The following is a 27,888-nucleotide window of genomic DNA, read 5'->3' on the forward strand; positions in this document are numbered from 1 at the left end:
TTCCTTGAATCCCACATCATATTTTATGCTGTTTGCCTAAAACCAGATCCCCACCTCTGCCAAACCCTCATAATCCAACAGCTTCAAGGCCAAGACTGGAGGCCAATCCGCAAGTTCCTCCTCCCCTCTCCCAGACAGCCTCAGCTTCTCTTCCTTTTCCATGAAGACCAGTCCCACACTGCTTATTCACCATTTTACATCTCCACCCCAGTTCCCCTTCCTCCTTCTTTTTGTTTCCCACATGAACTTAATGAGTCCTAACTCCCATCCCAGCCAAATCCAGGTCCTGTTTTGTTCAGGAGAGACTAGATGTCTATCATGAGCTCCAGGACCAGGCATGAAGACCAGAGAAAAGGACAGGATGGCAGGTTGGGTGTTTTGGAGGCTGCTGCTCTTTGGGAGGGTGGAAGAACACCATACTTTTTTTCCCTACTTGTGTCCCTATTTGGGGGTAGGGATGCATGAAAAGGGTTCAGGACTGCCTCCTTCTCTAGCCCCTCGGTTGGCAAAAGCAATTTTGCAGCTTGGTGCTTCATATCAGCTCAGGATGGCTCTGAGCACCCACACTGCTACCAGGAAACGCTGCTCCACATGCTCCCACCCCACTCAAGACAGTGCTCACATGGCATAGCCCAGCCTCTCCACCCTCCTGTCCAGCTCAGCTGGGGCACAAGCAGCAAAACCCACGGTCTGACCCCCAGCAGCCGTGCTGCACAAGCGCTGACTCAGGCATGAGCAACACCAACACCAAGGCATTGCCTGCCCTTGGCATCCAGGGCCCAGACAGCCCGCAGCCTCAGCCCAGAACACGCTCTGCCCCAGTGAATCACGCACCAATCCCAGCAAGTCCTTTCAAGACCCATCAGTCACCAGAGGGGAAAAAAATATTACATGCACATAAAGTAATTAGAGGTGTAACCCTCTCCCCTCCCTCTGTGCAGGCTTAATGCTCCCTTTGTCCGGGCATGTTTGCCTCACTAAGTCATGCCTCGGGACAGCTTTCGTGACAGAAAACAAAGGTTAATTAATAAAACAAAAAGAAAAAACACAAGGAGAAACCCCTCATTAGAATGGTCACCCTCTCAGCATGGCTCTCTACCCTGACTGGTCCTTCCTGGAAACAGAGAACTGACCCATGGCTGTGACCCCTCCAAACAAGCCAAATCACACATAGCCAGCTCAGGGCTGTCTCCAGCAGCAGAGGGATGGGAAACCAGCCCATGGAGCAAACCCAAGACACAGCAAGGTGCAAACCTGATGTTTGTTAAACCATCTCACCCACTGAAATCCCAGTCTCACTGACCGTTTGTCTCCAGTGAAATTAAAGCCTTCCCCGGTAGCTTGGTGGCACATGTCCTGCGACCTACTGTAGCTCTGCTACCCCTTGCACCAACAGCTCTTGGGAGTACATTACAGAAGATGGGGTATCAACTGCCAAAGATACTCAGCTTGATCCCTCTTTACCTGAGAAAATGAAACCACAGCAAACCTCACTTCCAGTTTACCACCAGCATTATCAAATGCTTCACACACACCCCACACCCCCCCAATGGAAGTCTCTTATTACAGCATAGACACGAGAAACACAGGTAGAAGTCTGCTTCAAACCTGTACTGTGCAAGTGCAGAAACATCTCTCCCACGTACTCATCCAGTTTATCTTGGACACACATGAGCACTTCTGATCCTGTTAGCTAGAGAGGTGGTGAAAGCACACACGCACGTGCATGCTCACCAGCCAGCTCATTAAATCTAATTAGACAGTCTTCCATGGGGAATTTTGACATGCATTTCCAGCAATTGCCATGCACTGCTCTTTCCTCAACCCTCTGGATGTAGGAGAATGATTACTCAATACATGAAAAATAAAAACCCATGTGAAACTTAAGGGACCTACCATACTTGCAATTAACAAAGGTGCACTGTAGTTTAATCAGAGTCTTCCTACTTAGAGACAAGTATGGTGGCAACAATACAGAGAAAGAACACCCAAGCCTCAGGTTGAGATCCAAACCTCTCCAAGAAATTGACTATCCAGCATACCAGAAGTTTTCCTTGGTGACTTTATAAAGAATTTACTCTGTTGACATTCTGGTGTGTAAGATGTGGAGCCAACACACACGTGCACTACGAACACAACTCAGCCAAAGTACAAGGGACTTAATTTTGAGGGCTTAGAGAAAATTAAAATATCCTCTTCATGAGCTTCCAGCACAGGAAAACTGTGGCTCCAGAGTGATATGTATAGGATATATGAGGATTAAGCACTAAAATGGAGCATGTAATGCCTTCCCTAAACTGTTCTCCATCCCCAGCTCTGCCAACACTACCAGCCAGGGGCAGTTATTGCCAGCTCCAGGGACATTCCCTGTGCTCAGGATGGATGTCCTTTAAAAATTCTGCTTCACTGCATCAATTCACACAACAGAATCCCCCAACTGGCTTGTTTACACAGGGGAAGCTTAATCTGAATTTGCTTTCACAGTAAAGTAGCTAAACAGTGTTAAACATGCCAACACAATACAGAGCATCCCTCCTTTGAGTTTGCCTTCTTATTTGCAGGGAGAATTCTGCTTACTTTGAACAAGGAGCATTTAAATTCTGAATAAGTATACTGCATTAAACCTTCTATAGATAAAACTGATCCAAACTATATACACATCATTAATTCCTGACAGTCCCTGGGCATCCAGACCCAGCAGCCTTCCATCATGCCTAATTCAGCAGATCCCAAATGGGTCTGTCAAACTCCTGGTTTTCTGGCTGATGTGAATGCACCCCAGCAGGTTTGATAAGGAGATGCCAACAGTATTGCTCATCTGCAGCAGCCTAGGGATGGTACTCAGGAGACAAAAAAAAAAGCCATCTCTTCTGGAGCCCATCATTTCCTTAAGCTATGTTCTTTGTTAGGGTGATGTGTCACCTAGAACTTTCTACTGAAAGCAGAGAAATGGTGTCCATTGAAACCATTTATACACATGTAAAATATAAAAAAAAAATATGTATTTTGCATTGCAGGGGTCTTAGTCTGGTCTCTCCATGTCTAAGTCTGAGCAACCAAACACAAGTACGGAAAGGCTCCCAGTGACCTTTTGGGAGCTGGATATAACATTCACATAGATGCCCTCACAGAAAGCACAACTAGTTAAGCATACGGCGGGTATGTTCAGTGAATTTGCAAGCTTGGGTAGTGAAGCCAAAGGGGTTGCAATTTCCATAAATCAAGCAATTCCCAGTTTTTTCACCCTTACTCTGTCAGGTCTTAAAGACAAAAAAAAAAAAAAAAAGATAAGAAAACAGATACACACACCAAAAGCTCCTGAAGTATGAAAAATCATGAAATACAATGGACTAAACCAACCATCACTCATTCATATGGGTGATATCCGCAGCATCTGCCTTTTGTTTTTCTTGCTGGTTAAGTATCTAACATGTTTTCTTGCTGGTTAAGTGGCATGCACGCATATGGCTGCACAGACCAAGCTGTTAGAATTTTATGCTTTTTCCAATAAATCAACTTTTTTCCAGACACTACAGTTTCAATTTTAAAAACATCAGAAATTAACTTTGAACTGCAGTATATAAAGCTAGAGAACAGCTAGCTGCCAAAACAAGACAAAACCCCTAAAAACGATTTTACCAGCAAGACATTTCAGGAGAAGATCAAGATTTCAGTGAAGTGATACCGCCAGTAAATGATAGAAGGAAACTGTATTTAAAAAGAAAATACAACCAGAAACTAAACCAAACTGCTTTCCATAATTTGTTGTGATCCTACATTAGATGACTTTTTGTGGTGGATCATGATCAGAGACAGCAGTGACATTATCAACTTTTTTTTCCATTTTGGCCTGCAAACTTTGCATATCAGCAATAACTAAAAAGAGAACCTGTAAAAATTGAGACACAATGCAACTAAAGGCTTAGCTGTATTAGAGAGTTGGCTTTGCTCTATACATGTGTTCTTTCTGCAAGAAAACTAAAAGAAAAGATAAGACATTTACTCTGACTACTGGAAATTGCAGGTATTAGCCTTAGATTATATCCTGTTAAAAACAAAAGCGGGGGTGACGACGGGGGACGGACGGACACGACTTTTTAAAAGTACTGAAGTCACAACAGCTTCTTCACAGAGACAGAGAAAAGCAACCTGAATATAAATAAGTGTCCAAAATAGGTCAGCACTCTCTTCTTGGCCACGAAGTCTGATACTTTTCTCTAGAGGTTAGCCTAGATGGTGGAGGCACACACACTGCAAGGCAGCTCTGAGCTTGGAGTGAGCTCCAGTGCCCCAACCACAGTGCCATAGTGAAAGGCCAGGTCTCACCCACAGAGCATCACCAGCCACTCAAGGCAACGGCTACACACTCTGCAGCAGTACCTGTTTCCCCTGACTGTATGGGCTTCCAATACAACATCATTCCAGTTCCAGGAGGGGTTTGAAATGCTGTGTCCACAGCCAGTTTTCAGGTTATCAAGCAAGAAACATGGTAAGAGACAAGGGGGTTTTCACAACCCCCACCAAGAGCCAGCAGCTCCATGCTTTCAGCCCACAGCATCCTAGCCATACCCTGGCAAGAAGCACCTCTTTGTGCCAGGGCAGAATTGGGCCCTGCATAATTCAGTTACAGTAGGCAAAGCCATTACCTCCCCACCAGAGATTACAGCACCTTAAACCAACGCAGAGGGCACAGGACACAAGGTGCAGAGCATGCATCTCAGCTGTTCTGCCATTGCTTCCACAGGGGAGGCTGGTGAGAGCAATAAGGTCTGGCTGCAAGAGAGCCACAGGTTCTCTCTTTTGTTTTTTAAAAGGAAAAAGTGAACAAGTTATTTTTACAGCACTGAGCAGCAAGCCTGCCAGTCCAGCCTCAGCAGCATTCCTGCCTAGCTCGGCTTGTTTACCACCAATAAAAAGCCCATTAGTTGCACAATGCGTCTATTAAAAATAACTCAAAAAAAAAATCATTACTGGCAAATTAGTAAGACATCAGGACGCACAGACACCTCAGCGTGGCGTTATGGAAACCACATAGGAGGCAGACTTCCCTCAGGAAGTTTTCCCAAGGAAGATGAGCCCAAAGATTTCTCTACCATTGAGTAGACCTAGCTAATTTGACAGGTTCAGGACCAAAATACAGCAGTCACCCAGCCAACCAACACAGGGTTCCAAATCAAGTGACTTCCAGAGAAAGTCAACTGATCAAGCTCAAAGGCTGCTGGTCTGTGCTAATGAGAGCACAAAGTGTCCCTTACACAGGGGCAGCCCGGGGAGGAGGCTGCCATGCTCTGGGGCTTCCCCAAATATTGACACTACGGTGCAGGATCTGATACAGCAGCAGCAACAGGTGCTGACTCAGCACAGCCCCATCCCTGGCCCAGGGACAATGACCTAAATTTTCCCCATCTATTTTAACATAACTGCTGTAAAAAAAAAAATACTCAGCTCCCAGCCCAGTTCCTGACCAAATGAAACACAAAACTTAGCACTTAGCCTTGCCACCTGCCATACGCACCACTATGCTCCAGCTAGGGAGCTCACAGCAGCACAGCTCAGACCTTGCAGACACAGCTTAAGAGTACCTTTTCTGATCACTGCTCCCAAGCTTGTGCAATTCAGGGGTCACTCTGAAGCTGACCTCGGGATTCACACAGGCAGTGGAAAGAGTGGAGTTACTACCTGGCTTTCCAACACTTTCTTGAGCACCCAGGGCCAAGGACACAAACAGAGATACAGACCAAGTTCAGGAAGCCGCTACCCTGTGGGTTGTGGGCAGAAGAGCTGAAGCTTTTTACAATACTGTTCCTCTCAGCAAACCCCTCTACAGACTGAGCACCCAGGAGCTGCTCTAAACTTAAGAGCAATATTGCTTTTCCTCCCAAGCCCAACCAAATTACTTGGGGGCTGCCCAGACAAACAGCCCAAATCCCTACATCCCTGCCTAACCCACCATTATCTAGTTAGGGAAAACCTGAAGCCACCGCATTGCAACCTAACTATTCGCTCTCTCTCCCTGCAATAGGGGGTGTCTGAGACTCTTCTGCAACTTGTGTGTTTCCATGAGCACCCACAACCCCTTCCACAAGCCCAGACACACCTTTCCACAGCCCCTTGAGAGGAAGCTCCTTTGAGAATACGCCAAGCAGAGGTACACATTGAAGACACAGCATTTTTGAAATAAGATGAGGATCCCTTTCTGCTAACAAGATGATAAGAGGGGATTTCAAAAGCAGCTGCAAATATCCAAGGCTGTGATTGAGATTGACCTTTTCAAAGGAGAAAGCCCTCTTCCCGTGCTCACACAAGAGAGCAAATGTATTTTTCAGACACGCACTTGATCCTCCAGATTTGTAAGAATGAAAATGGGGTCACAAAAGCAGGTGAGCAAGCACTGCGCTAAAGCTTAGCTGAAAACAATCTCTGGATATAAGAAATAAAGACACCCATCAGCACACAGGGTCTACAGTATCTTCATAACTACTGCTAGTAACAATTCTCTTACAGAACCCTGAACACGCCCAAGCAAGACCCAAATGCCATGTCAGAAACTCCCACTGTCCTCAGACTGGAGGACAACAGTTGCATAAACCACACTAAGAGACTTACACCCAGGGGAAGAAGAGGTTCTCTCAGCCTGGGAAGGAGAAACAACCAACCAATCCCCCTCCCACCTAACATTTAAAGTCAGGTGAGACTTGATGGAGACAACAGAGGGACAAGAGCTACGACCAAATTAGTAGCCCGTGTTTTGGCAGGGATGATGAAAATGCTCACCTGCTTCAGCTATGATCATCTCCAGCTGGAAATGGGTGAGAGGCACTCCCCTCTATTCCTAAATAGGGTCCCCATTCCTAAACCAGTGAGGTTACAGTGGGGAATATTTTGGCCTGTCAAAGTCCCTACCAGATACGTTTTTTTAACAAACAGCAAAGGAGCTTCTTCAAACTGAGCCATCAAACTGCAGCGTGCTCTGAATGCCATGCAGGGATGGAGGTGGATGTGGCTGTGTCAGAACAAGGCACAGCAGAGCTTTGCTGGACCACTCTCCCCATGGAGACCTCATCAGCCATGCTCCTGCTGAGGTGCCATCACCTCCAGCCCCACCAGTTATATATTCCCACATAATTTTAACTAACTATCTTATGCCAGAGGTTCTCCAGATGCTACCTCCATCCTGAGGGTGGTTAAAACCACACCCAAACCATGATGGCCAGTAACCCACTCCACTCTCCTCCCTGCAGCATAGAAAGCATCCAAAACAATTTTTGGGGAGATGGCAGGAGGGGTGACTCCACTCCAGCAGATTTCACGCAGACAGAGTATTGTATCATCTGCGCTGCTGTAATGTGAGGCCGGCAAGGTACCGTCAGCACTGCCGCGGCAAGGCAGCGTGCCAGCACAAACATCGTGTCGGCTGCTCTGGCTGGTTCCACAGCAACACAACCATATCCTCGGGCCAGGTCCAGACCACAGCCTGCCAGCCGAGCCGGACACACGCATCTCCGGTGCCGACAGCCATGGAAACAGAGCTTTGGTTTGCCCTGGTTAGGCCGGTTTTGGGTGCAGTGCTGTCCCCTGAGCCCACACAGGGGAAATGGAGGTGCAAGCCCCGGGAGTTTGCAATAAAGGAGATCTGTGTGGCTGGTGAGTGCATGGTCTCCTGGGAATGGCCCTTTTACTGGGCTCCAGATGCTGTGGAGTGATTGCTTATATGAAGGCGGGGGAGGCCTCTTTACTGTTTCTCATTTCCTCCTTTTTTGCTCTCCCCCCCCCCCCGATTTCCTGGTTTTGTTCAGAAGCACAAGAGAGTCATTCATCATTTTTCTTCCAGCACAAGGAACCCTCTCACCTCCCCCTCACCCCTAAATCCCTCCCCAGCAGAAAAGAGCACACGTTCACCAGCCAAAAAGGCTCGCAGCAGGGAAGGCAAAGCTCCCCTGCTTCTGCAAACAGCTCCGGCACAAAGGGCCCCATTCTCAGCTGGGTTCTGTGGGTGTCAGCCCCCAAAGGGTGAAGGCCAAAATTCAATGGCAGCAGAAATGCTAAGTCAGAAAACGGGTATCAGCAGAGAAGGAAAGCAATTTGCACTGGTTTGAATTACGGGTGATGCAAAGCAGAGAGGAATTAGCATGCTGAGGAGACAGACAGCACCACAGGTAACTGGAAAGAAAGAGCTAACAGACGAAGGTCTGCATATGTCTCAGCCTGCGTGCTCTGATGGTCACTCGATTCACTGAAACCTGGGAAATCTTTCCTTGAAGAGCTGTCCCCCGCCCTCCTCTGGAAACTGGACAGGCACTGGTCCAAGTGCAGTCCAGGTGCTGGACTTGCACTGCTCTACATGACAGCAAGCCATCAGCCCCAGCTTTGGGATGGGCTTCCAGGAAAACCCTGTTCAGTTTGCAGGAGGGGGGAAAAGGGGTAGCTATAGATGTTTTGCAGGAGGTGGGAAAAGGGGTAGCTATAGATGTAGACATTTAACCCATCTGGAGTATCAATGACATCCCCAGGAAAACTTCACTGTAGGGCTTTCCTCCAAAGGCCACTTGGGTTCACAATCACTCTGATTCCTTCCATAGCTTCTTGATGGCCTCTCCTTGCCCCATCTCGGAGGAAGGGTGCCATGACTAAAACCTCTCAGTACAGCTGCGACAGAGAAAAGCAGCTCTCGGCAAATGCTCTTGAGGAAACTGAGTAGGAGCACCCCAAAGTACTCCAAATTCTTTTATAAAGCAACAGAATGTCAGCATGAAGACCAGGACAGTGCAAACACCTGGGGTCTGTTTTGGGCTTTATGGTTTGGCTCTTGACCTGGAAAAAAGGAAATAAAACCAGTCATGCAGAAAATGTTATGGGTTTTGGTTTTGTTTGGGTTTAATCACAGCAATAACAGCAACCAAGTCAAAAAGATCTGCTTATGGTCAAACCCAAAGTCTCTTTTTGGTCATTTTAGAAGGAAAAGAAATGGAAGATCATGGTCAGTACTGGGGCCGGTTGGGTGGAAGGAACCCTGTGTAGCAGCAGCTCCACCGAGGGAGTACATTTATGGCTCAATTTCAGCAAGAATTGTATGAGCAATGAAGACACAAACCACCATTTGGGACTAAACTATTCCACAGCCACTGAGCCAGAGATCCTGGGGCTTCTCCAGCTACTGCTCATGTTTTGGGCAAAGGAAGAGTCTGAGGCTACTTTTGCACATCTTGGGTCACTGTGTGAACTGGCGGCATGCTCCATCAGCCTCTTTTGAGAGTCTGGCTATTCATTGTCTTTGCTTTCTTTAAAAATGCTCAAATGGCAAAATTTTTAGCTGCTAGTCTGCCTCAACATCTTTGCAAACTTGTTTTGAAGCCCCTTTGTGCTCTAAAGGACAGACACCAACATTTCAAAGTTACCTCAATAAAACCTTAGACTCTGCTCTTTTTTTTTTTTTTTCTTTTTATTTAATAGTCTGGCAGCCAAACCAAAAGGATCAGTCCCAAGCAGGAACCAACATGCGGGCTCCATTGTGCTCCAAACCCAGCCTGTGTCACCTCCAGAGTTCCCAGACGTGCTCGCGCAGAGCTCTGTGCCTGACCCTCCCACCCTTGCAGGATAGCCCCTGACAGCTCCTCTCTGAAGCACTGGCAGGTTTCAACAGGTCCTCACTGAGCCAGACAGGTCAAAATGAGCCTCCCAGCACCCTGCTGACAATATGCAAAGTAAACCTGGGAACAAGCACGGGGAGAGGTGAAGCCAGCAGAAACCTGGCAATAGGAAACAACAGGAAGAGAGAGAGCGCAGCACTTTATAGCAGGAAAAAAATAAACTTGCTGACCAAAAAAACCCCAACCGTAACTGGGAAAACGTACAGGGCTCTAGAGAATAAAAAAAGCAGCAAAGGAGGAAGGTAAGAGGAGCTGGGTACAATGCTGTGTATTTTCTTCTCAGCACCAAGGAGATCCCCGAGGGCCCCTAAAAGCCTTTTGCAAATCAGCACCAAGTTCCTGGGTGCAGCAGCTGCTGGACCATTCCTTACCAGGTGGGCTCTCATCCCACAAAAGTCCAGACTTCTGCTGTTGTAAAATAAACTCAAAAAAATCCCAGTGGGTTTTGCACTGGAGCCTTTTCAGTGTTTTCTTCACCCTGGCATGTTCAAACTAGGCGACGTGGAACCATCATGGTTCTGTAGTATTCATCACTGGAGCAACTAGCAAGCTGCTCAGGCTAAGAAACTTGCTCTCCTGAGATACAATCCCATCACCGAGTCTTCCAGAACCAAAGGCAATCCCCAAGAACAATACACCCAGCAGTACCTGCCTCAGTTTCCTGGACTGCCAGGTCTGGCTTTTATAGTGCAGCAAAGGCCAAACACAGGTGCCCACGGCCAGTTTGTGCCTCAGAGCAGCAACCACAACTGGGGAGGGATGAGATTAATTACATGAATAACAAAAAGCCGGATACCAGTCCCCACCCCATGTAGCTCAGATGGCAGCACAGGGGATGCTCAAAGCGCAGAAGAAGTCCCAAATGAGGCCAGTCTTACCCCATTCCAGCTACAGACCTGCATCTTGGCCTTCACAAGGGCCAGGAAAAGCCCTGCACATTTTCTTTAGAAAGGAACCCAACAGTGAAAATCCGCCAGTAGGAGTTTTCCTTTCAGCCTGACCTGGACAGTCCTGTGCATCCGCCACAAGGGCACAGCCACCAGGAGCCAGCTTGCCTGCTCAGGGAGGAGAAAAAGGAAGTTAATTTTCACAGCCAACAGAAAATAGGTATTTCTTTTCAGATGGCAGGATGTAACTGTGACGTTTAGTCACTTGATATTCCTGCTTCCCGGCTACGTCTGTCTGCAGGAAAGCCCCTGGACAGAAAGCCCTCCAGGCAGCATTGCAACATACCCACTGAAGGTCCCTGTGCCAGCTCCTTGGGGAGCTGCAGAGTTTTTGGGGATGTTCAGTCTCACCCACTCTGTGCCTTGGCTGCATGTGTCTAGCTGGACAAAGGACAAACCTGCAGCCCTGGCCTAAGGCTGCTCAGGGTCTGACTCATATGCTGAAAACAGCATTGCCCCACTCTCTCTGTGACATGCATGCCAGGACAGGATGGCAGCATGCACTGCACCAGCCCCTGCACTGCATGAAGCCAGGTTTAGAGTGGAGGAGAACCAGCACCACATCTCCAGCTCTGAAAAGCAGCCATTCACCACCATCATGATGGAGAAATCGCATTTGCTCCACATTGAGCTGTGAGGATGAGCAACCCTACCTCACGGCATTGCTCCTGCAACGCAGCTAGCACCCCCAGCTCCGTCACAGGGACAGTATCTAATCTGCAGTGTCCCGGTCCCTGCCAGGCTGTGGCTACATGCCCTGTAGGCATTGCACCTGCACCTACACAGCTGGAGAGAGAAGAGAGCAGCTCAGCTCGGGGTTACTCCGGTACAGGGCAGACTGCACACCTTGCACAACACACCCCAGGTACCAGCTTCAGGCAGACAGCTCAGCTCAGGTCACGCTGCTGACACCGCTCAGCGCATGATTCCAGGGATTTCCAAAGCACAGCCCAGTCTGCAGCTGCTCACAGAGGTACCTTCTTCATTGTGTTACCGCACCGATTGCAGTCTTGCATTGCAGAGCTTTCTGCCACACAGCTTCAAGTCCCACCCATTCACACCTCCATCTTGGGCAAAATTTGGGAACTTCCCCCAGTAAAAATGTTTTGTAAAACTGATGGGAGTCCACTGCTTCAAGGGCTGCAAAAGCTTACTGGAGATTCTGCAGTTTCTCAGGATATAGTTTATATGGCAGTAGGCAGCACACAGCGGGCTGTAAACATTCCCACAGGAGCATTCACATGCTCAACACCAAGCTCAGTGTCAGTCTCGAACATGGGTAATGATGACAGGAGACAAGCAAGATGTGTAATTTAACTGCCAAAAACACTGCTTCATCATGGGATGCCATGGAGGGGATATGCAGAATGCACAGGCAGAGAAAAATAAAAGAGAAAACTAGGGGGAGAAAAAAGAAAGATGGACTCAGTTAAATATTTATAGGGGCTGCTTCATTTTAATTGCAAGCAGCTTTTTAGGTCAGCTGAGACATTTCAGCTCTGCTGGTCACATCAGCTCCAGGGAACAAGACACTGCTGATAACCACAACATGGAGGCCCAACTCTCCTAGCACGTAACTTAGAGAAAAAACAGATCTGGGCAGGGTTGTGCTTCCACTGGGCACGGTGCCAGTGATGAGACCTTCCTTCAGACCTTGGCTGTTGCTCCTGGATATACAGGTGGCAGGAAATGGGAACAGGTAGCAAACAGGATTCACAGGAGCAAGCCCAAATTGCTCTCGTATGTGGAGAAACTCCTACCCCAAAGCCTCAAGACACCGCAGTGATGCACTTGGCTGAGGGTTTTCTTGCCTCCCCCAGCACCTGAAGCCCCACTGCTAGAAGTCAGGAGGGCAGCTCACCCAACAAAGACAGTACCACTGTGAGCAGCCAGCAGATTGGGCTATGCATTGGGAATCCCTGAAGCCATGGTCCCAGTGGTGTCGGTAGCCTGATGGGTTTCCATAGCACTGTGTCCACCTCACAAGGCTCACCCCGTATTTTCATTAATTCCCAGCTGGCTACCACCTAAGGGCGGATTACAGGCTTGAGGGACCTTTGTCCAGGATGGTCGCTGCCTGATGATATCTGCACTGCCCAAGTGCCTTAAGCGTAGTCTGAACCTGCAAAGGTCAGTTTCGGCGTGTACAGGACTAGCCTAATGGCCAGGGGTTAAGGTAACAAATCCTTGAAACCAGCCTGATAAAAAGAATAAACAAAAAAAAAAAAAATGGGGAAAGCAATGGCTGAAATCAATAACAAACATTACTAGAAAGATGGAAGCTTTGCAACTGTCTGAGATTAGAAGAATCTATGTCTGCATTACCGTTTTTTACTCTTTTTTTGCCAGTCACATTTTGTTAATACTGCAAATCTTGCATTTCAGCCCTTTGTCGGCTCAGCTGGCCTCAGTCCCTGAAGGATGGGTCACAATTCTCAAGAGGGCTGAGCAACTGATTGGTGCAGTGAGACCTGCAGTAACTTCACCACCTCCCTTACCAGCTTTGCAGTGTTGGACTCACTTCATCCAAAACAAGGGAAAGAAAGCAAACACGTTAAGCCCTGGTTCACAACAGTAGGGTTGAGCACGAACGAGGGGTTAGACTCAAAAGGAGAAGCCCCTGTCCAAACACAAGTATGTGAAGCAGTATTCATAAAGCAAACACTGGAATGACCAGCAAACAGAGTGCATTTTGCACACTTGCCCTTAACATCAGTCAAATCTCAAGACATTAGCGCTTCTAAAGAGGGATTAAAATAAAAGCACACTTTGTCCATGGACAACCTTTGTTCAAAAGCCACGTGAGAGGCGGTTAAGTTTCTACAGGCTGACTCCCCACAAAGTAAGTAAGGGAAAGTTATCAGCTTTGGGCTCCCAAAATATTTACTCAATCTAATGTTATTCTGACTGCTCTCGAGCAGACCTTTCCGAAGTCCCATGTTGTCATTTTTATGGCATACCCTTGATCAAAACTCAAATGCACAGCACCCTTTCCCAAGGGCATTTCCAAGCACTCACTGCCGTAGAAGCAACATCCTTGCAAAGCAGAAATGGTGCTATGAAAACCCGTCCCTTGGGGAGAAAAGGCTAAAGGTGCGCAGCCTCTGCCGTGCAACATCCAAGTGTCAGACCTAAACTGCATCAAGTTGAAACTGTGGGGGTCATTAAGAAGCCAAGATAAACAGCTTAAGCTGATCAAGGGCCAAGAGGCTGAGAAGACACCCTCATGGAGCAGGCTGGGGTGTTTTAGTGGCTGCAATTGATCTAAAACTTAGGTTTAGATCTCATCTGGCCACAAGCCACATCTTGGGAAGCATATCTGGTGGAGGCTGTCGGTACACTCTGCATGTTTCCTTACAACGACTTGGGATACCAGTTCTTATTTTTAGTACTATTTTTATTTCTTCATATAATGAGTTCAGTGTTTCAGGCAGCCCTGGAGGAGCAGGAAGGACATGCCCTGTAATAAAACTAATTAATTCATGTGGAATTTCTAGCCATTATTGTGAAAGTGGCCAAATTCCTCACTCCTGAAAAGCTGCCAAAATGGCCATTAATCTGGCTGTGGTCATGAGCAGGATTCCTGTGGCCTCCTGCAACACCCAACCAGCCCCCTGGGACAGAGCCTGCAGAAACCAAAGTGGATATTGTTATTTCCTCACACCGACTCCCACAGCCCAAGTTTTACTAAACAAGACAGTTGACTCAGAGGGCTCCATGCCAAATTCCTCCCAGTGCCCCCAGACCAAGCATGCCCCAGTCATGTGCAGAGAGGTCTAGACCTTCCTAGACCTCCAAAGTCAACCCAAATCAGGTATTTTAGCATTATTCAAAGCTCTGAGGACCAAGTGTTTCCACCTGCCCAGCCTTGACCATGCTCTCAGTGCCAGGAGCCCTGAGAAGAGCAGGATAAAGAATCTACCCTAGAGACATCAGAGGTTGTATTCCCACTACCCAGCTGGGTTTACAAGGAGGCTGAGCTTTTCAGGTCCTATCTGCAGGCAATGGGAAGCTGGGCTCCTCCACAGAGAAATTCCAGGCAAGAATCTCATCAACTGAAATCCCTCAGTAATGCACAGAAATTAATGGAATCTGTCTCACTCACTGCAAGCTGGAGGTGACAGGGTCTGCGGGGCCTGGCAATGAAAAAAAATCACAGAATAAACTTATTTTAGTCACTAAAATCAACAACAACAAAATGACTCAGAATACCCAGGGATCTGACCTGTTGTGTAAGAAGGCACCATTTTGACACAGTCTCTTTTTTCTCTCCCAGTTCTGGATTGCTCTTTAAATTCAGGATGGATTACAGGGTTAGCCTCTAAATAGTACCTCTGGTGCTGTCCCAGTCCCAGGAATGGCAATATTCCCTGACCACCACTAGAAATCCAGACCTGCCCCAAATGTCATGTATAATGGACTGTCCGTCACAACACAGATTTCTAACAGTCTAAACAAAATCCTCACAAAACCACTTCTGCACAAGGTGTGGAGGCAGCACTCACTGTTCATCATGGCCAAAGGAAGAGGTCCCCTACCATGGGCAGCCACTGCTTTAGGCCTCCTCATCCCAGTTTCCATCATGGCAAATGATGTTCCTGTCCATTCACACCACAGTCAGATGAAGATGGTGCAGCAGTGATTTCCCTGCAATTCTCTCAATCTGGATTCATGTGATGTTCAGAAGAAAGGAAGGTCACATCTGGGATCATATCAAACTTACGGCCCTTGGTTAGTGTGGGTATTATGCTAGAAAAAGAATGGCTGTTGGAGCCCAGTAGTGCAGAGAGAGAGAAGGTTCCAGCACAAGAATGCTGTCCTTGATCAGCTGAACTGTGAGATACCTTTCTGGAGCATGGAGAAGTTCTTCCAGCCTCCAGAAAGCAGTGGTAAGTCTTGTTACAGTGTTACCACCTGGCATTTTCCTCATGCTGGTTCAACTGCAAACCTAGAAATGCTATGGTGTGGAGGGTCAGCACCCCTGAGAAGTGTGCCCAAGAAGTAAGACATAATTCATCAATAGAACTAGAATTTGTCTTCAGCACAGGCACTCCAGGGTGAGACACGAGTAATGAAAAACAGCCACGGGAAGTTCCAGGACTGTTGGGTTAACCTCACTGCAAACAAAAACACCATGGTGGCCAACCACTCCAAACCTACAACCTCCACTCCAAACTCTCCCAGGGGCCAAGACCCAGCGGACACAAACCAGGCACCACGTGGAGCCCTTGCACCACCCACCTTACATTATTTACAGCCTCTGCAACTACACAACCTGGCTGGAGCTATGGGACAGTGCCCCAGCACCAGCTCCAGGCTCCAATGGCACAGGAGGATGGAGCTCTCCACTGGCCACCCTCCTACTTCTCCTCCTCATGCCATTCCTCTTTGCTAAACCTGAATTCCTCTCCCCATTTCTGGGGAGAGCATTTCATTGCTTTTGAAGTGCCAGATGAAACAGCACCAGATGGAGGCGAGCCGCTCGCCCGCTGAAAGCAACAGGAGACGAGCATTTCCACATGGGCTGTGCTGGAGGGCTGACATCGTGCTGGTTGCAAACCCTGTGTCTGCCTGTGGCTCAGCTTGCAGCCCAATGGCACGCCAAGCACCGCACACAAAACCTCCTGGATCCAAACAGAAAATGACCCCCAAGGAATTTTCCCCATGAAAAAAGAGGGCAGATCCTGGCTGGTTTCACTGCTTCTGCTCTTCTGCCTTCACTGGGGCTGATCAGGATCTGTCCTGCTCCTCTCAAGAGCAGAATTTGGGACTTCTAAAATACAGGGTGCTCCCTATCCTGCAGGACATAGGTCACACTGAGGGACACACACCTGATCTTTGGAGGTATCAAAAAAGGTCTTGGAGGACACCCAAAACCACAAAAACACCTTCAACAGCTCACTGCACTCACCAGTCCCCGCAGACATGAGACATGGACACCAGGTGCTCACCCTTTTCTAAACCAGCAAGAGGAAAATGTGGGAAGGTTATCAGACAATCTCCTCACCAAACCAAGAGAAGTCCATTAGCATGGACTGGGCATCCTACAACTAACCAGAAGAGCTGAGAAAAGGCTACCCTGGCTTAAGTATGAAAAACAAGATCTTACGGGGAAATCTAACTGTGGTCTCGAGCAAAAATACTGGGCAAAGCTTTCTGAATTTTTCCCAACATTATAGGACTACAGGACTCTCCCAAAGAGGATGCCATGCAAGTGACTGCAACAGCATGTCACTGCTGTAGGCACCCTGCATCACCTGGCTACAAGAACAAGCTGCAAGGAGTCACAAAACCACCTCTCTAAAATTGCCTCCAGCAACTAGGGTGTTGGAAGTTTTATTAATTTCAAGGGCAGAGCATTAGAAATCCCCTCATCCCACCTGAGCTGGTTTATCTGCAGAAAACTGTAAGAGAAAGCAGGGATTTCAACACAGTCCAATTCCCACCAGTGCTTTGTGTCACTCTCAATTACAGTCCACAATGAAATACCAAGAAATCGTTCCTCACGGCCGGCAGAATTAATGGGATCTTTGACTACAGAGAGCACCAGGCAGTGAACTTGCTCCCTTACCAGCCAAGAGGCACAGTGCAGCATTCTTCAGAATAAAAGCTGCAATGTCAAAGGATAGTTTAAGGCTTATAAAAGTGACCTGATGTTTCCCAGTATTCCAGTCCATAAGAAAGGCACATGATTACTGACCCTTTCCGTTCTAAAGCAATTTATTCCTACCATAAGCTGATGCAGCAAGAGACTTTATATTCCCACTGGTACCTAGCTAAATTACATGTGGGCAAAACACTGAACAGAAGACAATCAATAATGCAGTTACAACAAGCTGTCAAATGCTGGGCTGCTGCAAAGTTCCAATAACTGTGTACTAACCCCTTTCTCTTAAGCCTTTGCCTAGTATAGCCACCACATCATGTTCACTTGTAATAAGATGTCAACTTGCACGTTTAATGAGGTCATGCTTGGCCAGTTTGTGAATGAGAAACACCTCCCAGCTTGCTGGCAGTGACTGCTAAAAGCAGGCAAAGATGTTTCAGTCAGTCTGCTGAAGGTAGTTTGTCTTTATGGAAATAACAGTAAGACTGGATTTGCAATCTTTTAAACTGGCAGAAAACTCATCCTTACAGAAAAGTGAAGATTTTGTTGACCTAACTCCCTGTCGTTGTTCATCCCGGTTCCAAAGACCGAGAGTTGTATGATGGAGCATGAGGATGGAGCACCAGGACAGGGAGGGAGTGGGGCATGACTGTCACGAGATCAGCTCAGCAGGGATGAAAGGCAACCAAGAATAATCTGCAGAACACATTAGGACCCCCAGAAGGGTATTTTCCTTCTCTCCCAAGTCCATTTCAGGAGCATGTACCATGGTTAGCCTCCAAATCACACAGCACACTCAACACCCATCAAGCAGCATCCTGCTGCATGGCACAGAGCAAAGGAACAGGTAACACAACTGCCTCCCCAAGGCAGACATCGAGCACTAACACAGCTTCCTTCACAAGGCTAATGCCATCAGGTAAAGCCTCACTCTTCCACTGAGGACAAACCTGCCTCTTCAGGCAGATGCAGTCAGTAAGGACAAGTGGGAAAGCAAAGCCCAATGTGTTGCTGCTACAGGACACCCTCAAAACTGGACACATACACACTGATTCAGGCAGCATCGCCCCAAGGAAGAGCCAAAGGTGAAGATGTGCAGAAGCAGTAGTGGAAGCACATGCAAAGGCAATGGCTTTGCATCCCTCTGATACAGAACGGATCTACTAAGCAGCCACCGGATTGAAGATTCATATTTCACTCTGATTCAGGGAAAGAAAGCAGGAATTCTTTCACCTGGAAACTCAGTACACCACCAAGCTTCGCCCTCCTGTCATTACCATAAAGGCTTGAAAAGTACATTTACATTTTACATTGGCCTTCCTCTTACTCTGTCTGCCTAGAGCAAAAGTTCTTTCCCGAAGGAATTACAGACCCAGGAGGGAAGGCAGATGTGGCCAAGCTCAAAAAGCTGGAATTCCCCAATCCAGCAGAAACACAAGAAATCCACCGGACAAACTGCTGTTCCTCCTTGCTCCTTAGTGTGGAACACGTGACCAGGCAGAGCAGGTACAGGAGTGCTACTGGTCACTGGGATGAAACCCTGCCTTCACAAATCCAGCTGTTTGTAGACAGCAGTGACAGCTGCCTATCAGGCTGATAAATTAGTCCCAGCTAATACTGTAGCCAGGTCTAGAAGAGAGCCAAACACAAACACACCTCTTGCATTCCAGTTTTCACTGTTTTGCCTTCCAAATTGTTTATCCCAGCTCAATTCCTGGATGTGGATAAAACAAATGACATGGACTTTCTCACAGATGGAGCTTCTTGCTGTTCCCTTGACAAACACCATGCTCAGCGAGTATGAGCCTGAAACACAGAGGAAAGGAAACAACTGCAAAGGGCAAGAAGGAAACAGATCATTTGCCAAAGGACAGCATGAAAACACGTTCCTCCTTTGGGCCACAGCCTTGAAATCTTCCCAGGCTTCCTCCTCCCTCCAAACCACCATTTTCACACAACCACCAACCCCAACACAGCAAAGTCTAGTGGGACTGAGGCAGGGGGTAGCATTATTTTCAAGAAGCTGCTCCACAGGATGTTATTTATTGTCTTAAAGATGACAGTCAGTACAGGGCCCAACAGGTTACCTCTTAACCAGACACAGCCGCCACAAAGGAGCTTGGAGACCTGGTCCACCTACCAGCAAAGCCCCAGAAGCAGTGAGGACAGATGAGCTGTGTGGGTTTTCTTCATTCATGTATTATCCTTAGAGCTATTAGTAACTGCATTTCACTTTTAATATTTTTTCCAAGGCAAGCAGCTTTGCAGACTTTTGTTTTATCCTGGGCAGAGCTGCTCTAGTGGCTCTGGAGATAGGTATTAACACACTCCTGTGAATTTGGTTCTTACAGTTGGCTTCTCTGGTGTCTAATAATGTCCAAGCTTGCTTAAGCCAGCCTGAACACCTGGTTGCAGCACTTGGAACTAACCTCCCTCCTGCTCTTGCTTCTGCCTCAAAAGGCATCTAGCACGGGACGAGGGAGACACTCACAGCCTGGCTCTCCTCTACCTCTCGCCCACTTCTGAGCAAGTGCCTCCAGGATGTTCATTGCTGTGTTAGACCTGGCCAATCTGACTAACAGGGTCAGAAGTTGTGGGGGCAGAAGGACAGATACATGCAGATTGTGATGAATGCTTCATTTCCTTATAAAAGCAAGAGAAAAGCAGAAGTCTTCCTGGCAATTCAGTGGACATGAAAAATGCACTCATAGCATTACTGGCGAGGTTTTCAAGTTGCTGTTAAAATTCCACTTATATTATGCTACCTCCAGCCTCGGAGTCTTCTGTGTTTTGGAGCAATACATTAAACTGTCTTTTAGCAGCTGCCTGCCAAGGGGAAATGGAGGTTTTGACATTTGACCCATAAGGAAGGATGTGTGGCATTTGGGGCTACCCAAATAAGGATTTTAGCTGGATGCTAAAACAAGCTGCGTTTTTAACAGTTAACTATTTTGACGCTGGTTTTGTATCATGGGAGTTCAAAGTGGAGGCCCTGACCAGGTGAATGAGGCAACCCCAGTCCTGCAGGTTCAAGTTTGCCTGAGGCTGCATTCTTTGCACAGCTCTTTCCATTTGGAAAGGTTACTTTGCACTGTCATGAACTAAAAAAAAATCCACATTTGTTTTAATAAAGAACTGAGATTCCAAAGCAGGACTCAATAGCCAGCAGTGGGTTCTGAGGCAGATCCCTCGGAATTAGTACAAATATCTTGACAACAAAATAAAACAATACTACAAACCCAACTGAACTACACTGCCAAAGGGAAAAAGATAATTCCCTTAACTGGTCAGTTTTGAACAGTGGCTCAAGAACCCTTTTTTCTGTGGAACAGATTTTATTCCTAGGACCTTGTCTCCATTAGAAGGAAACGGATGATTTTCAGCTATTCTCATAACTTGGGCAAGACAATTTTGGACACTGCTGAGATCGCGAAGGTCTGCCCTGATCCATCTCCTAGCACAAGTTCCTGTCGTGGAGCAGTACTGGCACCCTGCTGCACCTTGCCAGTTCAGGGCATTGATCTGCCAGAACACCACGCATTTGTTTCCTGAGGCTGGCTTTCTGCAGCATTAGCTCTGAACCAGCCTACTCTGACACAAGGTGACATCTAAACACATCAGAAGGAAGGAAAAAGGACAAGAGCTGGACAAGACCATGCAAGCCCCCAATTCCAGTTCATGATGGCTAAAGCAGAAGGCAGCATCCCCACCCTCTGAGATTCGAGAGGCTGAGAGACCCCAATGGTACCTGAAACACTTTCCAAAGCATGTTGTGTCTCCAGAACCCATTCAGACCTGAGCCACCCTGACTCTGCTTGGGGAGAAAGTGGCTATCAGCAACTGGGACATTATATGTCAAGAAACAGACTGCTAATATGATGTACAGACAGTCCTTACTCTGCTTCCTGTGTCCTGGTGGACTTCAGGCACATCATTTACTCCATCTGCAAAACAGCATGCCGATTTCTCTGAGGTGCTGAAAGAATAAACACATTCGAGACTGGCATGAACTCTGCGAACTTCGCGCACACAATAACAACCCTCTGTCGCCAGTTCAGGCAGTTCCAGTCAGCCATTAGGGTACGTAAAGTTTGTGAAGTGATGACCTGAAATAAACTGTTAAAAAGTGTGGTCCAGTGGCATCAAAACTAATTTAGAGGCCCTGATCCCTGGAGGTGCTGAGCCTCCATCTTGCTCCCACCCTTGGTGGGAGTTCAAGTACTCATCTCCCCAGAGGGGTACAAGTTCTCAGCCCGATTTCCACAGACTGCTGCTGTTTAGTTCCAGCATTCCCAACATCTTCAAAATACCCAAAGCCTCTTGTGCAATGAGCAACATCCCCTGCTTCCTAGCTACACGGTGGTTTATGTTACTTCACGCCTACAACCATTTCAGAATTGGCTTTACAGACCTAAGTGGAAGACTAAACAATGCTGGAGCCACAGCAGGAGAATTTGCAGAGTTTTATTCCTTGTTTCGTTTGGGCAATCCTTCTGCCTCTCATCAGGGACAAAAAACTTGCCAACCTCTTAATTTAGGAATAGTGAAGGCTCTGCATTCCAGTCCTGAACCAGCCAAAGGAGCCTTTTCAAGCTGGAAAGGGGAAATAAGGCAAATACCTTTAAGCACATTAAAAAAAAATGGGGGAAAAAAAAAGAAAAAAAAAAAGAGCCTCAACACCTGCCTTTTGCAGGCAAAAACCTGCTCTTGGGGCACTCTTGAAACTGGCCCGACATCAGCATTTGAAAGCAAATTCCAATCCCTGCTCTTCTGGATGTCAGAGTCCTTTCCCTGTCACTGCTTTAAACAAAAAGCAAACTCTCCCTAGTATATGCTTTGTAGGCATGCTGCAGATGGAAGCACGAGTCCGAACAGAATAGTATCACGTGAAGCTAGCAGACTAGGTTTTGGTTTTGTTGGGGGTTTGGTTGTATTGGTTTTGGGGTTTGTTTTTGGGGTTGATTTTTTTTTCTAATGGCTACAACAACCTGCTAAAAGTTTTGTCATCTGGAGAGCAAACCCTTTTCTGGATGTCCAAGATTCTTTGCCAAGACATGCTGAACTCTGAATATTCCAGCTGCATGTTTCACATCATGCTGGTTAAGGATGTGCCAGTATTTTTATTATTAGCCCCCTATGAACATTACAGAACACCGCATACATTAAAGTGTTCTTAAACTGTGCTATTTATGTGTGCATGTATTACACATAGAGATATGGTTAAATAAATCACACCCACTGTAACAGAATAAAGACAATAAAATCAAGCAAAATATCCAGTCAGGTAATGTAATTCTGAAATAAAGTCCATAAAATCAAAAAAAAAAAGTATCATTAACTCAGAAAGTCACCTCTCAACCCATCACAGCAATGCTCTCTCCCCCCACCCCAACTTCTTGTAAAAGCGTAAGTTTGGAAGTCAGTGCCAGATTCCTTACATCTACATGCCCTTGGCTTCTTCTAGAGGGTAAAATTCACTCCCTTGACACTCATATTCTGTAGTCAAGCAAGATTTCACATCAACTTGTTCTCCAGACTCCCAACTCTCCACAGCCCTTCGCAGCCGGGCAAAGGAGGGGGAACAGGAGCAGGGACTGCAGCATTCGCAGCCTGAGTGCATGGAAGCAGCATCTTGCAAAGTGCGATGTTTTCCCTGCTGGTGGTTTTTCTTCACTCCCCTCTCTCCATCTCTCCCCTTCAAGCAGAGCAGGGTGCACAGGTCCCCAGACCAGGGTGCACAGGTACTCACAGCAGCGTGCGCAGGTACCTGGCTATGCTCCCATTCTCCTGGGGAGCGAAGCCAGGAGGTACAGCCCGGTTCAGAGTGCTTTTCAATAAAGCCTCAACACAAGAGAAGGGAGGGAATTCGAAGCTGTGCTGCTGAACTAGTTATGCAAAGAAGGGTCAGAGCCCCAGTCTTAGCCAGGGAGCAAAGCCAGCAAGGAGGCAGAAGTCAAGGAGGGGTGATTTCAAAGGAGAAAGTGCTGGTTTCTACTCCCAGACCTGATTCTGCAATTTTCAGCATTCCACGGAAAGGGAAAGAGCTTGCGGCCGATCGCAAGGGAGAGGAAGCATTAATAAAACCCAAGCTCTGCTGTATCGGCATCCCCAAGAGCGCTCCCTCCCACACACATTGCAGCAACAGGTCAGGAGCCTGTTGACGTCCCCGTCCTCGGGGCTATGCCCTCGGGGGATGCTCCTCTTCTTCCGGCACCCGGTACCTGGATCGGGGGGAACAGAGGGGACCGGGACCCCTCACGGGCTCTGGCAGTGGACACGGCAGCTCCGAGGTGGGCTCTGCTGGGAAGGCACCCACAGGGAACGGGCTCCCCACAGAGCAAAACCCCGCAGTGCCTCAACCACCCCCTTCCCACCAAGCAGCACATGGTCCTCCCACACTGCTGCTCCCCGTATGTTTGGGGGTCCACCACCCTCAGGAGTGATTTTACGCCTCCAACCCCAAATCTGAACCTCCACCTCCCTCTGCTCGCTAAGGGCTCCCACTCCCCTCAACTGCATCTCCCCGAACTTCACCCTTATCTGCTCACAAGGGTTTTCTTCTCTAGAAGACTCCAACCTGCCCCTCGCCCCGGGGAAGTCCCTGCATTTCTCCTGTTACACCCCACCCCTGTGATTCCTGCCCCGTGCCAGGCAACCTCTCTAACCCCAGGGGTAGATGTACCCCCCCCTTCCCCCCAAAGAACATTTTCCCCTCTCCCCCAAGGACGCACTCACGCTCTTTCGCCCCTCCATCGCCTTTTTCATTCCTGCCCCTTTGGTCCCTCCCCTGACTCTCCCCTCTCCCGCAGGGATCCCCCTTCCCTACCCTCCCGAGGGGTCCCTCTGCCCTGGGAGCACACCCTTCAGACCACCCTTTAGGATTCCGTAGAGGTGCCGGTGCCCCGCGGCACTGGGTCCCGGGTGCGTTGCACCCAGCGCACAAGCCCGGTGCGCAGTTCACAACGCACTGTACCCGGCGCTCGGTCTCCGGTACCCCCGCCCGGAGCGCGGCGCGCAGTGCCCTATCCCCAGCATCAGGTCGCCGGTCCCTAGCACTCAGTGCGCCCGGTGCCGCGTCCTCGGTGCGCGGCTCTCCAGGGTCTGCGGTAGGGTCCGCGGGGTGCGCGGAACCGGGCGCTGCTCACCTGCGGGGCGCTCGGCGCTGGCGCCGTACTCGGCCGTGTCGCGGCGACGGGCGCAGGTGCCCTGCCCCTGCACCAGGGCTTGCAGGGGCAGCTCGGCGCCGGGGTCGGGGTAGCAGCGCAAGCCGGCGGCGCAGCGCGGAGTGTAGACGCCGCACGCCTCGGCCTCCAGGCGGGCGCACACCGGGCAGCAGCCGCAGCCCGGCTCCCGCACCAGCTCGGGGCAGGGCGGGCGGGCGGCCGGGGGGCAGGCGGCCAGGCGCTCCGCCGTGCAGGGCGGGCAGCGGAACAGCACCTCGGGCAGCGCCGGCCCCGCCAGCGCCAGCGCCGCCGCCGCCGCCGTTACCAGCAGCCGCGGCCAGGCGGCCCGCGCCGCGCCGCCGCGACCGACCCCGCCGAGCGCCATGGCGGGACTGACGGGCGGCGGGGCCGGCAGGTGGACACGCGGCTCGGCCCCCCGGCGGCGCGGCACGGCGCGCAAAGGAGCGGAGACGAGCGGGGCGGCGCAGCACGGCACGGATCAGCGCGGTGCGGAGAGGAGAGGAGCGGAGCGGAGCGGGGCCGGGCGCGCCTCGGCGCCGCCGGGTCCTAGAGCCGCCCCCGCTCCCGCCCCCCACCACCACACCTCCCCCGAGGGGGTCGGGGCTGCCCCGGTTGGAAGAGGGGGGCCACCCCAAAGCGGAGAGGGGATCAGACCCAGAGGGGGTCGGGGGCTGCTGCGCAGGAGGTTGGGGGATGTCCCAAAGAGGAAACGGGGGTGTGAAAGTGGGGGCAGAAACACCTAGTACAGGGAGGGATGGAGATCCTACCTCACAAGAGGGTTGCGGTCCTTCCCCACAGGGTCATCCAATGATGGGGGGAATTGGGTGCTCTCCTCACCCCCAGAGAGACCCGAGATCTGGTCTGGGGCGCAGGTGGGGGCCCACGCTCACCCCGTTACCCCAGGAGAGCCACAAGCAGCCATGTTTCAGGCCACGTCCCACCGTGGAGATGGGGGGGGTAAAACCTGGGCTCAGGGAAAGTCCTGCCATCCAGCCCGCCACCGCATGCTGGGCCTGGGAGTCACCCTGCCTCCATGGGAGCCGGATCCTGATGTCAGGTGAGCCCCTTTGAAGACACAGGGTTCCAAAGGCCTGCCTGCATCTCTAGCCTGGCTCCTCACAGGGCATTTGCACCCTCAGACCAAGCCCATCTTAGAGCAGGCTCAGTGTCTCCCTACAGCAATGCCCCACGAGGGTGCCTGAAACCCTGGGTACAACTGGGATTTTGGTATTATATACCCATTTCAGACCTCATCTCTCCTTGCTGCTCAGTTGTCACAGGCTACACAGAGGATTTTAAATACAAGGGGTATCACATAGAGGTGACTTTATTTCACGAATAAAAAACATTAACAGCAAATCCAAGGGAATGCAGCCGAGCTACTGAAGCTGGGAAACTCAGTATTGTGGGGTTGAATGGTTAAAGCCAAGCACTGAGGCAGTTCCCTCAGCCTCCAGAATGTCAGTTTTGGGACATTTAAAGTTAACTCTTGCTCACTTGCTGCTGTCATTCTGTGTTGGTTTGGTTTTGTTTTTTTTTTCAAACTATGAAAAGAACAAAATGCTGCTGTTGATGACTTCTGTGCCATAACTTTCAGCACAGGATTACTCATGGCCATAGAGTTATACAAGATGTTTGTTTGTGGGCTCAACAAGCACAGGGTGGGATGGTGGTCTGCAGCATTCTGTACACCCCATGAAATGCCCGTGCTACATCCCATGAAATGCCTGTGCTACATCCTGGGACCAAGCATGCTGTCCCAGTAACTTGGGTTTTACAAGAGTTTAACCAAGCGTGGTCCCTTTCTCTGGCTGCCCATCATGCTGCAGATACCTCATTGTGGAAGAGCTGCCCATTCATTTTCCTTTTTAAAACATACCATTGATTGTTTGCACCTCGCTCAAGCTAGGCAGTGATTTTAACCATCCTTGTTTCACCTCTGGAGGAATCCAGTTAGTTTTGGGGTCCCTATGGCAGCAGCACTCATCACTGCATACAGCACTCATCACTCTGAGCGTGGGGGACTCCGAAACTCCAAGCCAACAAAAGCGTTTTGCTGAAATTAGAAGCAAATTACAAAGATATTTTTATTTCACCATGTTACAGAATCCTTTCTGTATTACAGAACCTGGATTTTATCCTGAGTGACTTAAAGAAGTCTCTTCAAGAAGATAACAGCAACAAAAAAAAAACACAGAAAAAAAACTCAGCACAGACTTTGCACTCATTACTCCCACAAATCACAAAGTGGGAAAACGGGAAGCACAGCACACAAGCAGCCCCTTAAAAGCCTTCCTTTAAAACAGATTTGCCAGCAGATGTTCAATAGAAAATGGAGTGAATTATTTTCCCTGCACACTCACGACTTCTCAGAGATGGAGGAAGGAGGCTCTCGGTACCTTTTCTATGATCTGCCGTTGACTTCACTAATGACTCACATTTGGTTCCAATGAGGTATTTTCATATGACTAATGAATCTATATTTGGAGGCGTAATAGGGTTTGGTTAATTATCTGTTTCAGTCAGTTAAATATTCCAACTATTCAAAGTAGGTTTTCTTCCCGTGGCAAATGTTATGCCCCCATGGTCTGTCTTCCCCTGGTGCTTTAAAAGCAGCCCAACACTTCGACTCGTACCAAGCTGACATCTGGGTTTCTGCATGTGTAAGCACAAGAGATGGCCTGAACTTAATTATACAGCTAACCAATCCTGCATTTTTTAGGTGGCCAATAGGTCATTCCCTGAGGGACAATTTAAACCTGATTTTTCAACACGCACTTGATGCTTGCAGCGGCCCGTTTTGCTGGGAGCATTTACTGGGGTGCCATTAATAACTCCTGGCAGGGGCAAATTCCTTATAAGCACCGTTGTGTAGGCTGCCTGTGCACAAATCATTTTTCCACAGGGAGAGCTGGAAATCTGATGAGAGAAGGGAGAGAGGAGGGGGAGGGAAGGGGCTCCATCAGCTCAGCTGCCTGAATTGCAGGAGGACATTAAACATAATGATCCTGGAGGGAAAGAAACTGTACGCAGCTCAGATGTGGGAATGAGCCAGGATTTCCTGTACATATGCCTCTTTAGTAGGTGCTTGGGCTGTGCTCTTTCTTTTATCGCTGTCATTTTCTTTGTCTGCCACCGAAGCAATAACGCTGTGGCAGATACAATGGATCAGATGTTCCCCTGCCCCTGCTGCTGCAGCCCTCGGCCAGGAGACCTCTCTGTGCTGCTCTCCGACACAAACAGAACAATAAAGTAGATTTTACAGCTGTTGTGGGATGGGGGGAGGCGGGGAGGCAGAGGGAAAACAGCTTGAGTGCCCATAGCCAGCTATAATTTCTCCAGTGGGTCTTTGCTGACAGTTTTAGGATTAACAAGTGAGCTCTGTTCCCAGGCATTTACCCCTCTGGATAAGCTGGCCTGTTTGTTCTCAAGGGTTTATTTTACCCTACAAAATATGGCATTGCCAAACAGATGTAGGCTTGTTCCTAGAAAGGCAAGTTATA

At 48.9% G+C, this 27,888-nt stretch overlaps 1 protein-coding gene across 1 annotated transcript in view; it reads right to left on the minus strand.

Annotated features, from left to right (window-relative positions):
* The window catches only part of IGFBP2 (insulin like growth factor binding protein 2), a 62,745-nt gene extending 37,981 nt beyond the window's left edge, over positions 1 to 24,764 (minus strand). Inside the window, exon 1 of the mRNA XM_061458636.1 lies at positions 24,347 to 24,764. Within this exon, the coding sequence (XP_061314620.1) occupies positions 24,347 to 24,749 (403 nt within the window). The 5' untranslated portion in view covers positions 24,750 to 24,764. The remainder of the gene's footprint in view (positions 1 to 24,346) is intronic.
* Between the last annotated feature and the right edge of the window lie 3,124 nt (positions 24,765 to 27,888).

The sequence above is a fragment of the Pezoporus flaviventris genome, unplaced genomic scaffold, assembly GCF_033815535.1.
Source record: "Pezoporus flaviventris isolate CSIRO_AGI_PZ_B2104156 unplaced genomic scaffold, CSIRO_AGI_Pfla_v1 ptg000001l, whole genome shotgun sequence".
NCBI classification, from domain to species: Eukaryota; Metazoa; Chordata; class Aves; order Psittaciformes; family Psittacidae; genus Pezoporus; species Pezoporus flaviventris.